Source organism: Camellia sinensis, chromosome 13 (assembly GCF_055761805.1).
Source record: "Camellia sinensis isolate YWXY chromosome 13, ASM5576180v1, whole genome shotgun sequence".
NCBI lineage: Eukaryota > Viridiplantae > Streptophyta > Magnoliopsida > Ericales > Theaceae > Camellia > Camellia sinensis.
In genome coordinates, this window is record NC_138973.1 from 20,353,385 (window position 1) to 20,377,474 (window position 24,090).

Here is a 24,090-nt window from a genome sequence, read left to right on the forward strand (position 1 = left end):
AGAATAATATTAAGACATAACAAATATTAACACCATTCAAATTTCATGTCACATAAAAATACATAGTTTTGTATCTCATCAAACCACTCATAAAAATCAAACTTATACATAATAGTGGTAATAACATCATATTAAAATAATATTTAGAGGTAACAATTAGATCCATAAATAATAATATGCTTGATGCTATAAAAGTTACAATAAAATTTCAATGTGTTTTGCCACAGTAAAATTTGATAATATATAATTCAGCAGAACATGAATAATAATAATTCATTATGCAATACGAATATTTTTAAGCATTACTAAATCAAACAATAGAGTGATCATCACAGATCAAATCTTTTCTCATAATAAAGACAATTAAATCATGCAAAATATTCAATTATTTAGATATTAATTTATTCAGTCTATTTGAAAATAACAATTCAATATAATCTTTGCCACAAATATAAATGATAAGGATGGGTCATCAATCAAAGGGTTCCACAAACCGATGGAGAACATAACTTTATCAAAATAATGAGTGTATTCATAAAGTATGCATTGTAGAGTCATAAATATTATTTCGTGAAATATATATATATATATATATATATATATATATATATAATAAAATCATAATTAAAGTTGAGCAAAATTTTGTAACCATAATCCTTTTCATAACAATATACAAACTATCAATGACGGACATAAATTGAAATCATTAATTTTATTTAATGAAAAATCATGATAATTCTTTAACTTGGCTCTGATACCACATGTAAACCAAACCTTCATAAACCAAGATCTAGAACTATCATGATTTTTACGAACAATAACATAATGCGAAAAATAAATAACGTACTCGGATTTGTTATGCGAAATGAACATAAACTTAATATTAATATTAATGGAAAACATTTTTCTCTCTTGACTTTCTATAGAATACGTTATATTTAGAATAACTCACGGGTGATCAAAATATACTTTTATAGATAGAGAGAATTATAACTTCACTTGGCCATTGAAGTAGGAGATTTAGAAATTATTCCATCTATTGATCAATCAAATAATAACTTGTGGTTCAAAATATAAAATTATAATCTTATTAAATTTATAATTTATATTGTCATATCATATCCATAACCATAATAACTAAATAATTAAATTTAGTCTTACTATCATACTTTCTTATCGATTTTGTTTTTCACATAAACAAAAGAGAATCCAATTTTGCTTTTCTAAATACCTCGCATACCCCTGACATTACTGTTGTAATAAACTGCACTGTTAAGAGTTGATCTTTAGAAGCCAAAAGAAGAGTCGTCCACGACAATTAACGGTATCCCCCAAGACAAGCGACGCACTTTGCGTACTACAAACTATGTTCCATATATATTTTTGTGTGTTTTTTTATTAACCAAAACATGATTTATTGACAACAAAACAAAAAAGAGAAGCAAATATCATTGTCTTGTCAAATTCATCGCACCACTTTTATGGTTTCTCTCATTTTCCTCTAAATGAACTGCCTTTCATATTTGGCCCCAAACACAAGCTCTCATATAGCCATAGACAAAAGTTCTCGATGGCTTGCCTTTGGTGGTTCCTTCATACCCTCCTCTTGGCCTTTGTGACCACCAATGCCATGTCGCCACCACCACCGGTCCAGTGCAACCAAACCGGTTGTACCCTCTACAATTCCTACGGCGTGTGGGGAGACCGAAAAGACTGCCATGCCCCCACCGTCATCTACCCAACAACCGAGGAGGAGCTCCGCCTCACGGTGGCCAATGCAACCCGAAATAACCTCAAGGTCAAAGTAGTCACACAATTTTCACACACCATCCCAAAACTTGCCTGCCCAAGCCCCGCCACGCAGTCTGGCGGGGCTATACTCATAAGTACTGAGAAGTACACGTCTCAAATCGATGTTGACGTGGCAAATCTGGCGGTGACGGCGGATTCCGGGGTCGGCCTCCGGGATCTGATCAATGGAGTGGAGGCAATGGGGCTGAGTTTGGTGGCTGCACCATATTGGGAAGGTGTTAGTGTGGGTGGGCTAATTAGCACCGGGGCACATGGGAGCTCTTGGTGGGGCAAGGGTGGGGCTGTTCATGACCATGTTATAGGACTGACCCTTATTGTTCCAGCAAATCAATCTCAAGGGTATGCTAAAATTATTAGATTGGTTCCTCATGATCCACTTTTTAATGCAGCTCAAGTTTCTTTGGGTATGTTGGGTGTCATCTCCAAGGTCAGTTCTCTCTCTCTCTCTCTCTCTCTCTCTCTCTCTCTTATTTTTTAAAAAAAGAAAAAAAAAATTGATTGAATCATATTCTTCATGATGTCAAATTCCACTTCCCTTTTGATAGATAGGACAAATCGAAAGCTAGCTAAAATTGCCTTCAATTAAGATAATTAAACTCGCTAAATTTGAAAACAATAAAATTCTATTAAACCTGTAGGAAAACTATTAATAAATTATAATAGTTGGACTTATTGAAAATAAGTTTTGATAAAATTATCGATAAAAATAAATTTTTTGTGACAATTTTTTACATACGTCACTAAAAATTGATAATTAGTGACTTTTTATGATAAATTTTTTTCCATAAGACTTATTAGACAATAAAGCCACTTATTAGAATCTACACATAAGTACCCCTAATTCTATAAACCCCACTTAACTACTCTGAATTTACCTGATTGAACCTGTGGTTAGGATTGAATTTGTGTAGTATGAGATCAATATATAGAATAAATTTGAATTACAAGATGGTAATTCTAAGTAATTTTTGAATAGTTAAGTTTGAGTTTGTAGTATTATTGATTTAAAAATAGTAATGAAATTTTAAAACCTCTATATATAGATTCATAAATAGGGCTGAAACTTTTTAATTATGTTTCTTCTTCTTTAAAAAAAAAAAAAAAAGTGGCAATGTGACATGAATGTGTACAAGTCTAATAAGCAATGTGGATGTGGTTCACGACTTAATTCTCACTTAAAAGGGAATATTTCCAATAAAGAATACGTGAAATATGAATGAATTGTAGGTGACATTATCACTGGAGAGAGGATTCAAAAGAAGCATAACCTATAATTTCACGGATGACAGTGACATTGAGGATCAATTTGGAGAGCATGCCAAGAAACATGAATTTGGAGACATAACATGGTATCCATCAAAACATAAAGCTGTGTATAGGTATGATGATAGAGTTCCATCAAACTCAACTGGTGATGGAGTCAATGACTTCCTGGGCTTTCAGTCTAACTTCATACTTGTCTCCAAATCAACCAGAGCTGCAGGTATATAGATGATATCATATATCAAACACGGTTTAATTATTGTTTATTTTGTTGGACGTGTTATGAATAACAAACATTTGTGATTTTTTCTTTTCTTTTTTAATAATAATTTTAAAAAGGTGATTTTAATCGAAGTATCATATTCGTGGTCAATAAGTGTTTGATACTGACATGACAATTTTTTAAATTATTAGTTATTTTGTAGGGTAAGTTCTGGGTACTTTTTGAACCTGTGTTTTATGTTAGACATATCTCAAGATATTTGTAATTTTTTTTAATAATAATTTTAGAATGATGATTTGAGATCAAAGTAAAACATACACAAACAAAGAGGAACAAAGTGATAAAATAAACAAAAAAAAAAAAAACCCACATTCAAATCAACACCTATCATTTTTCGGTATTTTTTCTGTGTTTAGTATTCTAATTTTTAAAAAATTGATGTCTCCCTTATCCGTGCTTATGTGTGTGTTTATCAATACTATTTTTTTTTTTTTGAAACATTTCTCAAGAATTCACAATTTTTTTTTATTTTTTTTTGGTTACATCGAAAGAAAGAATTCACATTTCTACTATTTAAATGAGCAGAGACAGCATTGGAAAATGCCAGAAATGTAAATGGAAAATGCACAATGGCTTCAACATTTATCGGTTACAAGAAGCTGATTGCCAATGGATTAAGGAACAGTCTGATCTTCACCGGCTACCCGGTCATTGGTCACCAAGGCAAAATGCAGACTTCTGGCTCCTGCTTATACTCTCCAACTACAAGAATCGACACCTCATGTGCTTGGGATCCAAGAATCAAAGGCCTATTCTTCTACGAATCGACAGCAATTTTCTCAGCTCAAAATTTCAAAAATTTCATACTTGATGTGAAGAGACTAAGAGACCTAAAACCAGAAAATTTCTGTGGAGTGGACATCTATAACGGGTTTTTAATCCGATTCATTAAATCTTCCAATGCATATCTAGGACAGTCTGAGGACTCAGTTGTTGTAGACTTCAATTACTATCGCGCTGATGAGTCTTCGAGCCCAAGGCTAAGCCAAGATGTGTGGGAAGAGGTGGAGCAAATGGCATTCTTCAAGTATGGGGCTAGGCCACACTGGGCTAAGAATAGGAACTTAGCATTCCTTGATGTGTCTAAAAAATACCCAAATTTCAACAAGTTTATCGCAGCAAAAAAGAAATTGGACCCATTGAACATGTTCTCTAGTGAGTGGTCTGATGAGGTGCTGTTTGGGAAGGGAGGGACAAGGGATGAAGGGTGTGCTTTGGAAGGGCAGTGTGTATGTTCAGAAGATAGGCATTGCAGCCCTCAGAAAGGGTATTTTTGTCAACATGGGCTTGTTTATGAAGAAGCAAGAGTCTGCAGGTACTCTCAAAGTACTATTACATGAGCTGACATATACAAACTCAAAAAATAGAGGTGCGTTGGTGGCGATTAAACTTGATGTATTGTAGGGCATATGAGCAATGTATTTGGTCCACACAATTCAAATTTTAAATAAATTTTTGATTTTATTTTTTTTTTAAATTTGTAGTATTGCTGTGATATATATATATATGTGTGTGTGTGTGTCTTGCAGTATTAATTATAGGGGTACGAGGAGAGTCAATTCAATTCATTGTAGTGCAATTTACCTTAATTTTTTAACCTATTAAAATTATAAATTATTTCCAACGCATGCTAATAATATAACATATTTTTTTTTTATCATCGTTCTCATCATCAGCAACCTCCTCGTCCTCCTCTTTTGATACACCACCCATTAAGTTAACAAATGGAAGATTATGCAGGTAAAACATTCTAAATATATTTATCAAATTTTTTTATCACACTTATGCGTATAAGTATTTGGGGAAATTACAAAAAAAAAAAAAATTCCTAAGGTTTGATTTAAATAACAAATTAAACTTTAACTTTTTAATTATTTTAATAAATCTTGAACTTCTAAAATTATATTAATTATAATACTTTGTCTGTATCGGTTAATCTATCTATACTATATATTAAGTAAAAGGGGGTTTCAAATCTCAAATCTTGTGAGAGCTCCAATCTCCTAATCTAAATTTCCTGATTTTTTGATTTAAAAAAAAAAAATCTTAGCATTTATTAACTTCTCTCAACTCCCAAGTCTTACCCTCATAATAATACTTTTAATGCATTAAGAACAAGCATAAAAAAAAAAAAAAAAAATTCTTTGAAATCCAACACATATGAATTCCTTGAAAAGTCCTAACACATATGATTATTATCCCTCATAATAGTACTTTAATGCATTAAAAACAAGTATAAAAAAAATTTCTTGAAAAGTCCAATACATATGATTATTATTAAAATATTAAACTTTAATATAATATTATAAAAAAAAAGACATTTAATTCCTTAAAAAGTCTAACACATACCTATACTGTATATTAAGTAAAGGGGGGTTTTTAACCCCAAGCCTTGGAGAGCTCCAATCTCCCAATCTAAATTTCTTGATTTTTTGATTTAAAAAAAAAAAAACTTAGCATTTATTAACATCTCTCAACCCCCAAGTCTTACCCTCATAATAACACTTTAATGTATTAAGAATAAGCATAAAAAAAATTATTCGAAATCCAACACATGAATTCCTTGAAAAGTCCCAACACATATGATTATTATCCATCATAATAGCACTTTAATGTATTAAAAACAAATATAAAAAAAATTTCTTGAAAAGTCCAACACATATGATTATTATCAAAATATTAAACTTTAATATAATATAATAATAATAAAAAATACATTTAATTCTTTGAATCTATACTATATATTAAGCAAAATGAAGTTTTTAACCCCAAGCCTTGTGAGAGCTCCCAATCTAAATTTTCTGATTTTTTGATTTAAAAAAAAAAAAAAAACTTAGCATTTATTAACATCTCCCAACCCTCAAGTCTTACCCTCATAATAACACTTTAATACATTAAGAATAAGCATAAAAAAAATTATTTGAAATCCAACACATGAATTCCTTGAAAAGTCCCAACATATATGATTATTATCCCTCATAATAGCAATTTAATGCATTAAAAACAAGTATAAATTTTTTTTTTGAAAAGTCCAATACATATGATTATTATTAAAATATTAAACTTTAATATAATATAATAAAAAAAAGACATTTAATTCATTGAAAAGTCTAACACATATGATTATTATCAAAATATTAAACTTTAATATAATATAAAAAAAGAAAAAAATAAAAAAAGACATTTAAAAATCACAATTCACATATATAGATAATTATAAATACAATCCATGCATAGCACAATGGAAAACTGACAATTTAACCATTTTTTTTCCTTCATTACTCACCTCCCACCCTTATTGTTATCCATCACCGTCCCTCCTTTTACCCAATCCATTGTCATCTCTTCATCTCTTTTTGTTTTTTATCCACTCTACTCCGCCCCTCTTCTTTCTTCCCCAGTCTATAAGTTACTGGTATCGTCTAGCACCACCAACAAACGAAAATTAAATTGTTTAAAATGTCCTTGTTTCATTAGTTATAACTAACGAATAGTTAAAAATGAATACTATTTTAAAAGTTTTTAAGATGAAACAATTAAAAAGTTAATGTTTGATTTGTCATCAGGATCAAATTCTAAGTTTTTTTTTTCTTTCTTTTTTATTGTAATTTCTTCTAAATATTTTTTTTTATAAAATATAAAATTATAATGCATAAAATTGATGTGGAAAAAAAAAAAGCAAATAAAAAACTTTCTTTAAAACAGCTTATTAATCAAGAAGGGGAAAAATAATAGCTATCATCCGAAAGGTCAAAAAAAAGACAAAAGGAACCTGCTGCAAAAGTAGAACCCAGAGTAAATTTTAGGGCACGACAATGAATGACTTATTTATCATTTGCTTGACGGGGCACGCTATGGTTGATGGTTTCTTGGACCACAAGGACCCACTATTTAATTTATTAACAAAATAAAATTAAAAAAATCAAATCAAATTGTCAATTTGATAAAGAACCAAACTTTAAAAAAATTTATATCCTTGCCACTACAAAGAAAAACCCTTTGCCGCTCCCACAGGGCGAACATTATATATATATATATATATATATATATATATGATATCGGAGAATTGATACCACAAGTAATATTACATTTATTGAATTTGGGTTCGTTCGAATTGTTTCAATTTGTGCATATTGGTCGTCCAATCAGGAAGCATTGGACAGTTCATGGAAATTATTTTGGATTTTTTTTGATAATCCGAGCCATTTATTTTTTAAAGAATATCAAGTAGAACGTATCTGTTAAAAAAAAACAAGTTGATTAGATAGACCCTTCATCAACTTACATTTGTACATATAAAAAAATAAATATGAGTATTAAAATGAATACAAATGTGAGTTGATATGTTTATTGATATCTGATTAATTTAATTTTTTACATGTATGTTCTACTCAATGTTATTTAAAAATTGAATAGTCCGGATTATTAAAATAAAATCTGAAATAATTTCCACGAGCCGCACAATAGTCACTACTGTGCAAACCTCATAACAGTGACTCCAACTCCTCTGGCCGGTCATCCAGACGGATATCGATTGACAAGGGTAACAATTGCGGTTGACAAGGATGACGCCTATTGTCCAACTTACATAATTTGAACAATTCGAGCGTGCTCAAATTTGGTGGATCAATTATTTTTTTTGATAGGACTCTGTAGATTGTCACATAAGTGGAAATTCTAAATATGTGTGGCTAGATACTTAGTCTCATATATTGAGCCAAATATGACATCAAGACTCGAATTAAAGATTTTCAAAATAGAATTTGGGTGACTTACTATTCAAAATTTTTTTTTGACAACTTGGTATTCAATTTATGGGACTGACTAGTTCGGGAGACCAATCAATCTCACCATCCACTAGAGGGGCTCCATTAAAGCAGAGGCAGAACATCATATGAATTGACTCCAAAAATTATTTACACTTCAAATTTTTTGAATTTAAATACACCTTAAGGTCTCCCAAATCTTGACCACTAAGCTAACCCTTGGGATTCCACTCAAGCTAATACCCGCAAATGAGTCGCTTAGCCATCATTTGGAATTGATAAATTTTGCTTAAATAAATTATATAATATTAATCTATATGTATTAAAATTTTAAACTTTTGATACTAATATTCACAAACATCCTTATTTAAAACTACATACAATGTACACTAACAAATTTGCATAATGTTAGCACCATAAATATGTAATTTTGTTATTATTTATTATTTATACGGTTGCAGGACGTGTGGCATCTTCCTACTCATTTGGAGGTTATGAGAAGTTATGAAATATGGAAAGATGATGGAGAACAAAGTGAAAAACATGGAGCATGAAGTGGAGGTTGAAAGAAGTTATGAAACAACATGGAGTATGAAATGGAGGAGGTGGAAGAGTTGGTAGTTTTAGGTAGTTTTTTTCCTACAAGTGTTTACCTATAAATAATCATTCATGGCTTTATTGTAATGGATCCATAATTCAAATCAAAGATAATTGATTTCAATATTTCTTGTCATTTTTCTTATCTTAAGAGTAGTTTAACATAGACTTATATTTTGAAGTATTTATTTTCAGCACTTCCTTTTCGAAGCATCTTATGTACTTCCTTTTCAACGCATAGGAGTAGAGGTAAGTAATTATTACTTTGATTGTTCACTCAATTATCTTTTTTTGTCTCCCTCATTCTTCTTTTAATTTTTCTTTTCTTTACACTTGGCAATTTTGAAATCCTCTTCATTGAGGCAAAAGAACCGTCAATACAATTACTTGATAATTGGTTTGAATTTAATCTATAAGGATTTTTCAATCCTTACTGGTACGCTCGTATTTATGTTATTTTCCTTCGTAGGAAAAATAAACCATCACATATGTTAACCGTGTTTAGGTTGTACATATGCTAGATACATCCCTAGTTACTTTCCCACGTGAGTGGAAATTTTCCATTTTATCAATGAATCCATTTCATTATTAATAATTATGAAAGTTTTATAGTAATAAATCTGTATTTTAAATGAATGTAAAATAATTTAACTAAGTTTGTTTTTTTATAATAAGATAGTAGTTATAGACGGTTGATTTGGAATTGTGATAAATGTGTATCAAACTTATCAAATGAAATGAAGATTTATTTTATAAAATGGAGAGAATCAAAGGAGCTGAGGCTAGGTTTGGAGACCCATATGATAATTTTTAGAGAGAGAGAAGCCAACTAAACACTGCATTGCTTAACTATCGGAAAATGAACAAAGAAATAAAAATGCAAAGAGTGAGATCAAGCAAATTGTTGGAATACTGGATCGGGTTTCTGACTCGAGTTTGGATATCCATGGTAGCATGACTCAAAACTTATTTAGAGATCAATTAATTTGAATTTGAATAACTTTATCTTGGGATTTAACTATGGATAGTCTATTATCCCAATTTATAGGGAGATATTGGATTGTGACTGATACATTATTTGTCATATATATCGAATATTGAGTGTCATGCTCTGGCTTTAAGTGGACAGTGAAATTGATTTTCTAAAATTAGTTCAGATATGTATAAATTGATCCAAACACTTAATTATCATAAAAAAAGATTGGATTTAAGCGATGGAATCCGTTATTTCGTTTGCTGATCATTTGTTTCTTACACAAATTTTAATAGAATTTGAGTTTTACATACATTTGCAGGTAATTTGTCACCTTTTTGTGAAGGTCGATATCTCATTTTCATCCAACCCAAAGAAAACAAACTAAAATAGAACTTACAAAATTTCAAGTTTACTTGACGGACAGTTTTGCCCTACATGATGGTTTAATTTAAGTCTCATCGAATTATTACATCAAAATTGCTATCCATCATAAAATTGTAGTCTTAAATTTGTTTGGGATGACCTAAATAAGTGCACTTTTTATCTTTTTACGAAAAGATGTGCAGAAAAGTAAAAAGATGATGTGATGGAAAAAAGATGAAAAGATGGATTATTTTGTGCATGCCAAATTTGGCCTTATCCTAAAATAAGTGTATGGTGTAGATTTAAAATTAATGGAATGTGGGTGTCCACAATGATTGTAGACCATTAAATTTTTTCTTTTTCCGAATAATTTTTTAAATAATTTTTCTGAATTTGTAATATTATTGTTCACTAAGCATAGTCAATTGCAACAATTTTATACTGTTTGCGTTTGTCGTTGAGGATTAGTTATCTAAAAGCACGTGATTAGGAAAACTCAGCATGGTTCCCAATCAATCATGGGAATCTTCAAAGTCATTTTTGATAGACAAAATTTTGGTATTAAAATGGTTTCTTTTAGAAATTTTGGTCTCATTTTGATTTTTCCTTTGGGAAGATATAGATGTCCCAATTGCTCCATCATAAATTAAATTTTCTCCAATAAATATATCTTATGGTTCATTAGAGAACTAGTGGTAACCGTACTATCCACGGCAGCTAAAAAAATTAATAATATATTTTTATATCAAATAATATAAATAGTTAAATTTTGTATGTAAAATATGAAAACAAAGAAGATTGAAATTTATAATTTAAGTCTCACAAGTTTAACACAATTTATTTATTATTTTTTAATTTGTCATAAATTAAATAATGTAACCTTCAACCCCCCTTACTAGAATTGCAAATTTTGGTGAACTCAACCCAAGTAAATTGAGTCAAGCTTAAATTTATTTAAATATTGAACAACATAGTTTTTGAGTAGACTTAGACAGAAACACCAAATAACCTGAGCAACCAAAACAAAATTATATATATAAATATATAAATCATTTGCTAATTTATTTTTTTTAATAATAAATAAAATTAATTAAAAGTTTAATATTAATGAACAAAAGAAAAAGTAATATACTTAAGATTTTCAATAGAATTTTTCTTGAAAATATTTTTAAAAAATACACCTTTTAGAAAGGGATCTTTGAATAAAGGGTTGTTTGGAAAGTGTTATATTAGCTCGCTTTTTTATCTTTTTTAGGTCACATCACATCTTTACTTTTCTACACATCTTTTTATAAAAAGTAAAAAGTATATTTAATTATCTTTTTTAGGTCACATCAAATCTCTAGTACATATTTTAGTAAAAAATAAAAAGTATTTAGCACTTCTCAAAATACCACTAAGTTGATAAGTATTAAAAAAATTTACTTTTTAGAATGGCATAAAGAATTTAAATATGATTTTTTAGAAATTATTTTTAATTTAAAAATTATAATAAAATATTAAATAGAATAAAAAAAATTTCTGACAAAATAATAGTATTTGAATAAAAAATGGTAAGAAGAAAATTTAATATGATATTTTCATTTAATTTGAAAATAATTGTGGATGAATAAGAAATTATCACTTATAACCCCTTTTTTTTTAAATAAATTTTTTTTAACGAACTATCATTTTAAAAATAAAAAAAATAAATTTTCTTTCTAATTTATTTTAGCAAAAGTAACTTTTTAACAATTTGAACCAAAGATATCTTTATTCTTTATTTTAATTTTTTTAATTGACAATTGAGATAAAAAAAAAATTCTAACAAAATCCACCATGTAAGTACTAAAAAGGTAATGTTTTGTTCTTTTGTTAAAAAAAAAATTATATTAAAAAAATTATTGTCCAAGTCCTTATAGTTTAGAAGGATATAATTTTTTTTTATAAAATTTAAAAAAAAAAGAAAAAAAAGTAGCGATAAATAATTTGAACACATGTATTGAAAACAAATTAATAATATTATGACGTATGTGGATATTGATCTCATTTTAATTGTAATAATATAATTTGAAGAAGAATTTAAATTTGAAATTTTATTTTATAATTTAATAAAGGATGGCAAAATTTAGGGAATGAACATTGATCTCATTCAATTATAGTAACAAAATTTAAATAAGAATCCAAATTTGAAATTTTATTTTAAGAATATAAAATTAATTTATAGACCAATCATATTGTAACATGTATTAACAAAAAATTACACAAAATAAAAAAAAAAATGAGAAAAAAGAATTACCACTTTCAACCTTAATGAAATGACAATATTTTACAATTAATATTGTATATATATATATAAATTATGGAATATATCATTATTTCAAGCTTATATATTATGGGATAAATCATTATAATTTTAAATTTAAATTAATGAAATGCTTTCCACATTTAATGCCCCTCAAATTTAAATTTTGAAATGGGTTAGTATACTTTTTATTTTTTATTTTATATATTTAATATACTTTCCATTTAAAAGTCATAAATCAAGAGATATTATTTATTTATTTATTTTGCTTGAATGAGAGCTATAGAGGATTTTTTTTAATTATTTAAAATCAAAAAATTAGAAATTTTAGTTTGAGATATTGAAACTCCCACAAGAGTTATGGTTAGAAACCCTTTTTTACTTATATAATATATAGATAGATTTAATAAGAATTTATATTTGTTTTATATATTTTCTTAACATACAAATTATTTTTTTAAGATTTTTTATAAAAATAACTTAACAATCTCATCAGAAAAGGGTGTAGCAGCATGTATGAGAGAAGTTAACAAGGCTTATGGGTTGGGAGAAGTCAATAAATGCTGAGGCATTTTTTTTTATTTTAAATAAAAAAATTAGAAAATTAAGATTGAGATGTTCGAACTCCTAGAAGGCTTGTGGGTTAGAAATCCTATTTTTCTTATATAATATATATATAGATAGATAGGTGGGTTAATTACACATAAAATCTTTAGATCTCACATGGTTCCTCTATGCTTTTAGTTCCTTTACTTTGACAATCAACCCGTTATATTTAAAGTGAGATTTTAATAAAAATATAAAAATTAAAGTAAAATTTTAATAAAAATTTCGAGGTATTAATGAAGGGAGAAAATTTGTGTATGTCTCACATAATAAGTTTTGTCACCTTTATTAACATCACATATGGACAAAAAAATAAGATTACAATTTCACTTAAAGCGTAAGAAATTGATTATGAGAGCGACCGGTACACCACGCTCTCTACATGCTACACAAAATCCTTTTCAAAACTATAAAAAATAAAGACAGACAACACTAGTGGTACAGCAAATATTCAATAAACTGGGGAATGTTAAAAGACAGATATGACTAATACTCTCTCAACCCCAAAATCCCATATCAACATTCAAAGGGATCTGAGTAACAAGAACAACAATATGAAGATCAAATTCCAATCCACAGAGGTGCACACCCATAGAATATAAATCATATCCAAACTGCAAAAAAAAACAACCAAACACGCGGTTTTGAACTAAATTAATTACCACACTTCAGCAATACCTGTTTCCGGAGCAGCTAGCTCTGGCACTAAATTAATTACCACATGAGCATACACTAAAAAGCAACAAGGAATCAACTATTAGATAATCAACTCTCCCCAGGGATCTCCATTTACAAACATCATATCCTCAATTAGCTTATTTCCAGATCTTTTTCACAAACCTTTCCAGTCATAGATAGAGCATAATATTCAGCAAACCATAAATCAGTACCAATCAAAATACTAAACAATCATCTGAGAGTTTTTTTCTTAAATAAACCAAAAAACAAAAAACTTAAGGCATGACATAGATCATATTCCAAAATACATGTGAAGTCTATTATGAAAGCTCGATCCACAATTGATCATATGCAGGCTGTACCTAGCCCCCAGCAATGGCTGTCATCCCACAACTTGGAAAAGGAAGAAACTGTTGATATCCAGAGGAAATGGTCTCATAGCCCCCAGAATTTTACTGTCTGAACATCCATATAGTTTGTAAGATTTTCTATTATTGCTAAATAGAGCCTCAAAACTTCATCTGCTGAAAAAAAAAAAGAAAAAAAAAGAAAAAAGAGAGAGAGATGGAAATTCAAGATACAGTCTTCGGTGATGCCCTTGCAGAAAAGTTGTCCAACAACCATAATTTTAATGAAAGAGGTTTCGAAGCACAGTTTTGGCATTTGAGCACATTCATGATGTATAATGTTGTTGATGCTCTTTCATAGCTGTGAGCTTTGTGACTCTCTGATGCTTCTTCCCATTGACATTAATCAATCCGGATCTGCCTTTGGAAGGAATCTTCCTTCCGAATTTCAGCTTTTTACCGCTAATCATGTATTTTTCTCTTTCTTGAACATTAAACTCAGCCGGGTTTCTGTTGACAGTGCACCTGTCTCTCTTACAAAGGTATTTTCTACGGCTTTGGCTTTGTGCAATTGCTTTCCCTTGCTTTTCAGACTTCAATGGAACTTGACCAGTAAAATCAGCACCTCTTTTAAACTCACCATCATTTTTATACGGAGAAGCAAATGAACCAACATCAACAACAGCACAAGATTTCTCTGAAGGGTGATTTTTACCATAAAAAGAAGATGGTGTTTGTCTTGAGCTATCACCATATACCACACCAGTCCCTCGCCCAGAGAACTTCGAATGGTGATCACAGAGAATCAGAGGTTTCTCAAGGACCTTAGATGTCCCATCCAGACTAACCTTTGGGTGATGATCACAGGGAACAAAAGGTTTGGTGAAAAACTTATGTTTTCCATTCAAGTTGAAAGATGAACAAGACTGCATCCCTGGATCCATGAGGCTGAGCAATTGCATAGCAGGTATGGTTTCATTAGAATGTAGATCGAGTGATCCTGATACCTTTGTGTTGAGATCAAATCCCCCACGCTTGAAAGCAAATGGATATTCGGTAGATGTCCTTCTGAAAGATTCTGAACCAAAATTCCCATTCTGATTTTCAAGATTGTTAGCATTCAGATTCATAAAGTTCAGATCAAGATTCCCAATCCTTCTCCCATCACGCGGTGTGTCTGGGAATTGTGAATATTTTTCACGGTTACTTGACTGAGTTTCATTCTTTTGAGGAATGCTAAGTCCAAAAGGCATGTGATTAGTTCTCGAAACGGTTGGCATCAAAAGGGACCTAGCATGCTCTGCTTCTTCACTCTGTTGTGAACCATGCTGGTATGAGTTATAGACTTCTAAGACTGGCTTTTTGGTAGAAGAGAATCTGCCTGGCACCTTCTCATTTTTCCATTTGCAATTTTGAGGGGTAACATTTCTGATGGGACTAGAATCAGATCTTTGGATTCTACCTGAGCGCATCTCTTGGCACTGTGAAAATGCACTAAACCCTGAAAAGGCAGAATTTCCCTCCAATTGACCTATATTGAAATGATCTCCACGGATATCAGAAAAACAGTTAATGGGATTTTGTTTGGTGGGTCCCATATTCTCCCTTGTTGTAAACATACCTATGCCAGCTGGAGGTTTTCTCATGCAGTTGCTGTCTTCATGTAACGGTCTAAACACCCCATTCCCATGAACTCTAGGAAAACCCATTAACTCAGCATTTCTTTTGTCATTGGTCTGTTCTGAGAAAAAATGATTTCTGTCCGCCTCATAATGACGTCTTTCATACTGATTTTTCGCCATGAGTTCAACAATTTCCATCGGGATGTCGTCATTTCCTTGTTCTTGAACATCACTTGTATTTTCACTCTTGCGAGTACCAGCAAAAGCCTGGGAAAATAATATTTACATTTCATCAAATTCAGTGTATTCTTGAATATTGAAGCATAGAAGTTCCATTAAGGAGATGTACAAAAGAAAATACATGAAACAAAAATGCAGAAAGGTAAAAGGCAGAGATTCTTATTTACAGATATATATTTATTTATGCAAGCCTGCAATGCACTACGTGCATACACATTGCAGTACAATGAACAACGAGCACTTTGCATGTTTGGCCTAAAAAAATGCGTGAATTTACGAGACATCACAACTATACAAGCAATACTTATCATGTGAGATTGAAAAGTCTATCTAACTCTAGCTCAGATATGAGAAAGACTGTAATCCAATCCATTATACAAGCATGTAAACTGGAATTCTCTATGGATTGATCACTAGTGTCAGTTTACAAATGAGAAAATAGTCACCAGCTGTTCCAATTTTTCTGTCTGGTTTACACCAATTTAGTATTCCACAAAGAGACTTGTTATCCAACTGTAATTCCAGTTTCACAAATGAGAAAATGGTCAGCAGCTGTTCCAATTTCTTTTCTGGTTTACCAAAATATATATATAGTATTCCAGAAAGATAGTGGTGCTTCAATTATGATTTGTGTGAAGGTTCGTTAAAAATGGATGTAGTGGACATCTACCTTTGCCAATGAATGCATTTGTTCCTTTACATGTCCCTCTTCCAAAAATTAATAGCAATAACTTGTACCATCATCATCGTGTGTGATTGCAACACAATGGTATGGAAATGCAATTTGACAATACAACCATAAGAGTTACTAATCTTATTAATATTAATAAATCAAACTTTGAGAAGACCAATTATGATGAGTTTTAGCGCCTAGTGAAAAAAGTGCAAAAGCTGCTCAATAACAACTTTCAGATACCAAAATCCCAAACAAATTGGCACCAACTTGATTAGATAATAATCACAATCAAACAAGAAGAAAACAAACATAAATCACACCACAAATTATCTTGCCGAAGTTCTTCAAAAAGCAAAGATCTTAATAGCATCTTTCAAGAGAAAAAAGCACATACCAATAGTTGATGCTGAGAAAAACTCCGGTCTTCAACCCGAGAAACAAGATTCTGCATCTCACGCAGAGGAGACGTTCTGTGATTGGTGATTTTCTCATTGAGATCACACAGTAATCCTTTTCCGAACAGTTGTTCTGGGGCAGATTTTTGAGAAACACTCGACTCTCCAACATACATAATATCTTTTATCAGATGATGATCTTCTCTTGAAATGCCCTTCCTCTGGGCCAACAGTGAATCAATCCCATGTCCAGTCTGAGCAATTTGTCTTTTTTCATTTCTTTGTGCAACCACATAGCTGTTAAGAGAGAGATCCAGACTTTGTGTAGAAGTTCCAGGCTCAGTCTCCATGTTATGTAAATCTTTTCTTATGATTGAAGGTCTTCCAAGCACACTGTTCCCTTGAGGCATTAAACAAGCCTGCATTGCCCCAACTGGTTTACTCTTTTTCTTAAACAAACTAGATTTTCTCTCAGCTTGTTGTGGAGACAGAGAACTTCCAAAATATGGTTCCATTCCTCTGTTAATGAATGTATCATGGGTTGATTGTGAAAAACCACCTTCGGCATCAGTACAATGTTTCTCTGCATCTACAATTTTGATTTGATTTGTTTTGGGCACAACCTCTTGTTGAAACAATAAGGGAGAATATCCACCGTCAAAGCGAGTTTGCTTATTTTTCTTTTTACTCGATGGAGAATTACTGTCAATTCTATATTGATTCCATTGACTCCTCACACCAGCTTGCAAAGTATCTCCAGCTGATGCATCTTCTGATTCAGAATCAGCAATTTCAATGCTTAAGTTACTCATTTTTGCATCTCCCTTGAATGACTTGGCTTTTTTAATCTGTTTGCTTGGACAGATCAACTCCAGAGGTTTCCAATCTTTGTCTTGAGACATCTTTCTTTTTCCTTTAGGACCACCAACATTCTTCATAACACTTCCTTGGACAGCTACATGACCTCGGAGAGCAGAAACTGAATCTGACCCAGCAGATGCACTGGAATGAGCACTATCTGTCCTGACATGATCAGTTTCTGCATTCCTTTTTGAACCCAACAACTCAGTCAGAAGGCGCACTTTTTGAGTTTTTTGACGGATTAAACCACTTGTATTATCAAGGTGCTGATCACGATGACTGCTTTCAGCCAAGATGTCATCACTTTCAGATGACAGATTATCATGCTCTTCCGGTTCAACAAAAGGAATTGTGGTTGTCTTCCCCTTGACAATATTTATACCATCATCAGTTCTACCAGCTACCTTGGGGATTTCACAAGCCATTGATACAATTCTCTGGTCACCACGAGCAGAAGTCAGTGTTCCCATTTGACAAATTTCAGCAGAACTGTTACCCATGTAGTTGAGGTTTTTAGTATCCGCAGCTGCATGAGTTCTGCTTGGCTCACAAAATTCCACCAAGCCACTGCTTTTTGATCTAAGAGCATCTGTTTCAAAAATCAGAGGCATTAGTACTAAAGTTACATGCAGATGGATCCATAACAAAGCAGTTTCACAAGGCAATGCTCGCGACTGTTGCTTGGATGCCAACATCATTGGCATAGAGTCAATTACCTAGGCCGTCTGCATGGCTTTCTCGAATCAAGCATGGATTAAGTTCTGTTACATCACAAGTTGGATGGCTAATTTTCTGATTTACATGATTTCCTGGACCATTCTCAGGACCTGGGAACAATTAAAAAACTAAATACATAAATAAATAAAAGAGCTCAATGTTATTACTTTGTTCAATAGAATATCATAATTAAATACCCAATAGATAGAAATATACCAATTACAGATGTATGTCCAGCTTCACCTTTTTTTTCTTCGATATAACCACATGAGGAAAGCCGAATTACATCTCTATTTACATTGGTAGAAGTGTTGACATCAGTTGTCTTTCCCACAAAATTGTCAAGCCTTGGACCTTGCTGTGAATCTGACAGTACCGTTGCTGCATCACCAGGGGATTGCATGTGAGGACAGGTGTTGATGGACAAAAGTCCACTTTGGCAACAATCAGGAACCAATCCAATTTCTTCTGCAGCACTTGTAGCACCAATCTCCCTTCGACAATTTTGGCAACGCCACCACCTGAATTTGGCAACATGTAAAGGAGGAAGCATGCTTGTTTGCTCCTCTGACTTATTCTGGTTACCATCAAAATCAAATGGCAAACAAATAGTTATGTCTTTTTTTCGCATTTCGGCAGCATATCCACTGCATCCACAATAAAAGAAAATTTATTAGAAACTCCCACAAAGAATCCAGAAGCCAAAATTAAATTGGTAGCATGGAGTCATGGATATGATATACTACAAAAACTACCCTTGTTGTATAACTTGCATTCTTTTCAGTATATGCTTTATAGGATTACAAAACTTAGTAGGCGACAGTTGAGTCTTTGAAGAAAGTCCTTATCTATGTTACCCGATAAAGAGTAATAGAGCTCATTTTTCTAGTTTTATATCCAAATGTTACTCAGTTCAAGTTGCTATCAACTACGACAAAGAAAAAGAATACAAATACAATCATACAAGCACCAGAAAATGTTTGCAAATATAAATAAACCAGTAATAGAATCACATTATGAAGAAACAACAAACTATGGGGGAAAACAAAACCGCAAAAAAAAAAAAAAAGAAATGAAAAACAAAAAGGTTCAGAATAATTCTCCAAGAACAATGAAGTTAGTCTGCTAGTCAAGTGCCCATGTCAATCACATAACTTCAAAAATGTGAAGATCACCCCCACCAACCCCCCAACACACACACCCCAAAAAAAAAAAAAATTCAATAACAAGAGGCTTGGTACTTAACCAAAGTCCTATAAACTGGAAACAAAGATAAACACATAGAAAAATAGTCAAACAAGAATGATAAAATAGCTGATAGAAGGCTCACCGTATAGAAAAATGCTCACAATTCCTTGCCTCGTGATGGTTATCCATAGCACCAGCAAGGTTTATAGATATAGTGTCGATCCTGATTAGTGATCCAGATGACTTGGACAAGGGAGTAGAATCACTTCTCTGTTGATTTTCAGCCACCACAATGCTCCTCTCCATGTCACAAAATAACTAATTAAAATCACAGCATTAGTATATTAAATCTCGATTGCACAATGTACACACAATAATCCACAACATTAATTTATAAAAATAAATCAGTCATATACTAGAACAATTGCTCAGGATATCAAATAAACATGATGACAGTCTATAGGCCTCAAACTTCAAAAGCACATCATAAGTTCATGCCTGAAGAACAAACAGAAATGTTAGGGCTCAGTCACTAGGACTCAAAAAAATAGTATGACTTTTGTTAACGAGTGCTGTTAACATACTTGAAAGGATTATACATTCTTTAAGAAAGTGCGGGTCATAAATAAGCAATATTTCACGCCAGATGAAGCACAAACTAAAAACACCTTGATTTTGCATCATAAAATAACAATCAACCTAACCACAAGTACATAAGACTTTACTGAAAAGCTGTTAGAAACCCTAGCTCTCAATGAAAACAAAGATGAAGTTGTTTCCAGTCACTCTACTTTCATCATCTACAAACAACACAATCAACCTTTTAGGAAGTAGATGTAGTCAAACAAGTCAACCAAATTGACCCCCCCAAAAAAGTCAACAGATATTAGGGTTTTCATTTATGAAATGATAAACAGTTTCTAAATATGGAAAACAAATACCAAAGTCAGTTCAATATATCAAGAATTAAGATACACCCCACAAACCAGCTCCACAAAGCTCACCTGAAAAAAACTTCATTTCGCATAACACAATCACACACATATATCATTTCCATCCAAAAAAAAAAAAAATTTAGGGTTTGTTTGTAACGGAATTCAAAACATCAAAACTCTCTACCCCACTTCAAACATCAAGAAAATCAAGATTAAGCGAAAGATACCATAAAAAGACATAAATTACAAAACCCAAAAACGAATAGGTCAAATAATCAGTGAATTTAACGTACAATTCACATTTCGACAGCAAGAATGAACTTTTAATAATAATAAAATTAAAAAGCAGCAAAAAGCTCAAAAAAATCACCCCCGAATCCATCTGCGAACCCACATACAGAAATCAGAAACCCAGAAACGTACCTTGGTTCTATCGAAACACCGATCAAATGGACCACTCACTAGCTTCGCTCCGATACTTCGCGGCACACCCTAAAAACAGCATCAACAGTTGCAGAATCTGAAGACGAAGCTATGGATGCGAACCTCATGAGCAGATTCAGAGCTGTTGGAGCAGAATTTGAGTGCGAAATCTTCGAAAACCCTAGCTCTAGGTTAGAGAGAAGAGAGAGAGAAAAAGAGCTTTGCGTTGAAGATAGAGAGAGAGACAGAGAGAGAGGGTGTGTTGTATTGTATTGTATTGTGTTTTTTTTTTTTTTTTGTAATAAAAAAAGACATCTGTGTCATTTGGGATCTATCGTATGCTATTCATCTGTAATGATGCCGTTATTTCAACCAATGGAATAGTGCCAGCGAGGCATTTAGTACGGATCTTATCAGCACCTGCTGTCACACTTAAATATTCCTTGGAAACCCTAGTCAAATGCTATTCTCGCGCGTTGTCTTCACGCTTTGTTTTGGCGATTAGCTTAGTCGTTGCTGTCTTGTCAGGTTTGGTGAAAGTGCTTTTCTGCACTGACAAGGGTTGTGATTGGTGCGTGTAATCACGCTCTGTTTATGAGCGTGGGAGTGACATTCGTGAAAACCCTAAATTTGTGTGGTAATAAACAGACAAAAGGTCACTTGGGATATGTGGATAACCCTAACCCTGTAACTGCGGTAATAAGTGAAAGTAAAAAATAAAAAATAAAAAATAGAATAATATTTTTTATGCCTAAAAAGTTTCACTTAATTTGATTTGATTTCTAATGAGTGATATATTTGATGTGTTAATTTCTAATTTATGATCCATTATGTCATTGTAGATAAATTTAAGATTTTAAATCTTTAATTTTTTTTTAAGTGCTATCAAAGGTTTACAAAAAAATATTACCATCAAAAAGAGAAAATTAATATACTAATTCCACGATGACGACACCTAGCCATTGAAAGGAGCCTTTGGTTCTAAAAAAATTACACTACCTTTTCTAAGATTTTTAATAATTTTAACACCTCTTTTTGTATGTATTTGAATATTAAAAAGTGATTAGAATATAAAGAGTATAAATCAGATTCAAATAAATCATATTGTCTGTGTTTGATTCTAGTTTTTTGGGCTAAATTTTTTGAAAATTAATTTTTTTTATTTTTTTTATTTTTTTAGTGAATATTTTTAAAATTTCAAGTATTTTTTTTTTACTTTTTTAGATGCATTTTACTAAGATGTATTTAAAAAGTAAAAACTTTATGAAAAAATATTTTAAAAAATTAATGAATACATATAAATACGAAAAATATATTGAATTCTCGTATTTTTTTTTTATATTTTTGGTATTTAGTGAATTTTTAAAAGATTTTTTTTTCACAAAAATTATACTTTTTATGTATATTTATGTTAAGTGTGTCTAAAAATAAAAATAAAAATTGCTTAAAATATTAAAAAAAATTCAGTAAAAACAAAAAAACACAAAAAAAAAAAAAGTAAAATTTTTTGAAAAATGTTTTTAAAAAACCAAAAACAAGCAAAGTGATTAATTTTTATAGGGTCCCAATAGCTCACTCGGCTTGAGATGTTACTAAGAGTGTAGCTTTCGTGTGCCATACCCAAACAAAACCCTTATATTTTTCAATCTATATGTATTGATTTTAGTTTGAACTTGACTTATAGGATCTCGTGGATGAAGGTATGAGATAAGAAGGCAACATCACACACTAATAAATTTATATGAGATGGCACTGAATCATGTCTTATGTGTAAAGTATCTTATGTTTGGTGTAATGGCACTTAAGGGTTACATACAAAATTTTGCATTACTTAAGTAGTACATTGATGCAACACTATGGACATACAATGCCTTAGGTAGTGGATGGCATCATGTGCAGGAGGAATGTGTTGGTAGACATGTAAGGTAACCCCTTGATACTTGTGTGAGGAAAGAGTAACATTGACTATTCAAGGTGTGCAATTTAGCTAGGATCTCATATGTGGTTTGAATTTATTGGCTAAATCAAGAATTGGTACTTGGGGCATTTGTAAACATGTCATGGGTGCTATAGTGTTTTTTGCTTGTGAAAAAACTTAGTACAATGTGGCTTTGATTAAATAATCACTCACCCTCTTGACTTCAATTCTTCTCAACATCTCTAGTAAACAATGCAGGAAATTGTACTTCTCTTATTATTCAATAAAGTTGCAATTTGCTGATAAAAAAAAAAACAATGCAAGAAATTAAAGCATTTAAAGTTGAAAATAAATGTTTAAACTATATGATGAAAAGATTTAGGGCTAGTTGAGCTAAATTTATAGAAACCAAAATTTTACATTGGCACACTCTTAATTTTAATCCTCTTGCACTCCATCTTTTTCCTTTATATGATGAAAATACCAGTTTACTCTTGACTCATATAATGAAGGGGCAGTAATACCCTTGGCTCACAAACTCAACAAAAACAAAAAGGCACATTGAAGGATTTTATTGTAAATTTGATGAATAAAAACAAAATGGAGTCTAAGAATATATAAGAAGAGTGCATCACTTTCATGTAATACATAATCACAGCATTTATTTCTTATGAAATTGGCAAATTATCATTTTATTTTACATAAAAAGGCCAAAAGTTTTTTTGGAATGCATGATGTGCATCAATCCAATACAATTTTGTAAAACTTTAGAGGATGAGTTGGCCCCATTAGAGCCTATACAACTCCACCATTGCCTTGGTCCAATCAAAATATATTTTACTTTTAGTGTATCTAACTGAGATTGAATGATTAATGCACTACTTTTGTTGATCCTTCCCATAATTCTTAACATGAATATGATAAATATATAAAATTCTCACCACAAATAAATTCGTGTATATTGCAAAGAAAATCATATATTTACAGAATTTTTATATAAAAATTGACTAAAATAATGGAACAATGACATTTTTAAAAATATAAGTCAATTTGATCGATCTTGTGTTTTAAAATAATAAAATCAAAATTTACTACATCATTAGTTATAATTTTTTTATTCATATAACATTACGTATATTA

General features: G+C 31.2%; 2 protein-coding genes across 3 annotated transcripts; one reads left to right on the forward strand and one right to left on the reverse strand.

Moving 5' to 3' along the window:
* Positions 1–1,389: 1,389 nt before the first annotated feature.
* On the forward strand, positions 1,390–4,835 carry GULLO3 (D-arabinono-1,4-lactone oxidase family protein). The gene is made up of 3 exons (XM_028269016.2): positions 1,390–2,239; positions 3,040–3,295; positions 3,884–4,835. Exons 1-3 carry the CDS (start codon positions 1,571–1,573, stop codon positions 4,696–4,698), a joined length of 1,740 nt encoding a protein of 579 aa, XP_028124817.2. The 5' UTR covers positions 1,390–1,570; the 3' UTR covers positions 4,699–4,835.
* An 8,903-nt stretch (positions 4,836–13,738) lies between these two features.
* Positions 13,739–21,313, reverse strand: EMF1 (embryonic flower 1 (EMF1)). 2 transcript variants are annotated; one of them, XM_028269018.2, is made up of 6 exons: positions 21,033–21,313; positions 19,817–19,992; positions 18,730–19,133; positions 18,486–18,596; positions 16,908–18,358; positions 13,739–15,864 (listed from the first exon to the last, which is right to left on the reverse strand). In XM_028269018.2, the coding sequence occupies exons 2-6, from the start codon at positions 19,978–19,980 to the stop codon at positions 14,302–14,304; spliced, it is 3,693 nt and encodes a 1,230-aa protein (XP_028124819.2). In that variant the 5' UTR covers positions 19,981–19,992; positions 21,033–21,313; the 3' UTR covers positions 13,739–14,301. The 2 variants fall into 2 exon arrangements, with proteins under 2 accessions (XP_028124819.2, XP_028124818.2); XM_028269017.2 differs by having other exon boundaries at positions 18,703–19,133.
* Positions 21,314–24,090: the final 2,777 nt, after the last annotated feature.

Excerpts from the sequence above, each read along its gene's own strand:
- GULLO3 (XM_028269016.2), top strand. The coding sequence starts at position 1,571 with ATGGCTTGCCTTTGGTGGTTCCTTCATACCCTCCTCTTGGCCTTTGTG. Across the intron at positions 2,240-3,039 it reads TGTTGGGTGTCATCTCCAAG|GTGACATTATCACTGGAGAG; the intron begins GTCAGTTCTCTC and ends AATGAATTGTAG. Across the intron at positions 3,296-3,883 it reads CAAATCAACCAGAGCTGCAG|AGACAGCATTGGAAAATGCC; the intron begins GTATATAGATGA and ends TTAAATGAGCAG.
- EMF1 (XM_028269017.2), bottom strand. The coding sequence starts at position 19,980 with ATGGAGAGGAGCATTGTGGTGGCTGAAAATCAACAGAGAAGTGATTCT. Across the intron at positions 18,597-18,702 it reads TGGACATACATCTGTAATTG|GTCCTGAGAATGGTCCAGGA; the intron begins GTATATTTCTAT and ends AATTGTTCCCAG. Across the intron at positions 15,865-16,907 it reads TTTCTCAGCATCAACTATTG|GCTTTTGCTGGTACTCGCAA; the intron begins GTATGTGCTTTT and ends TTATTTTCCCAG.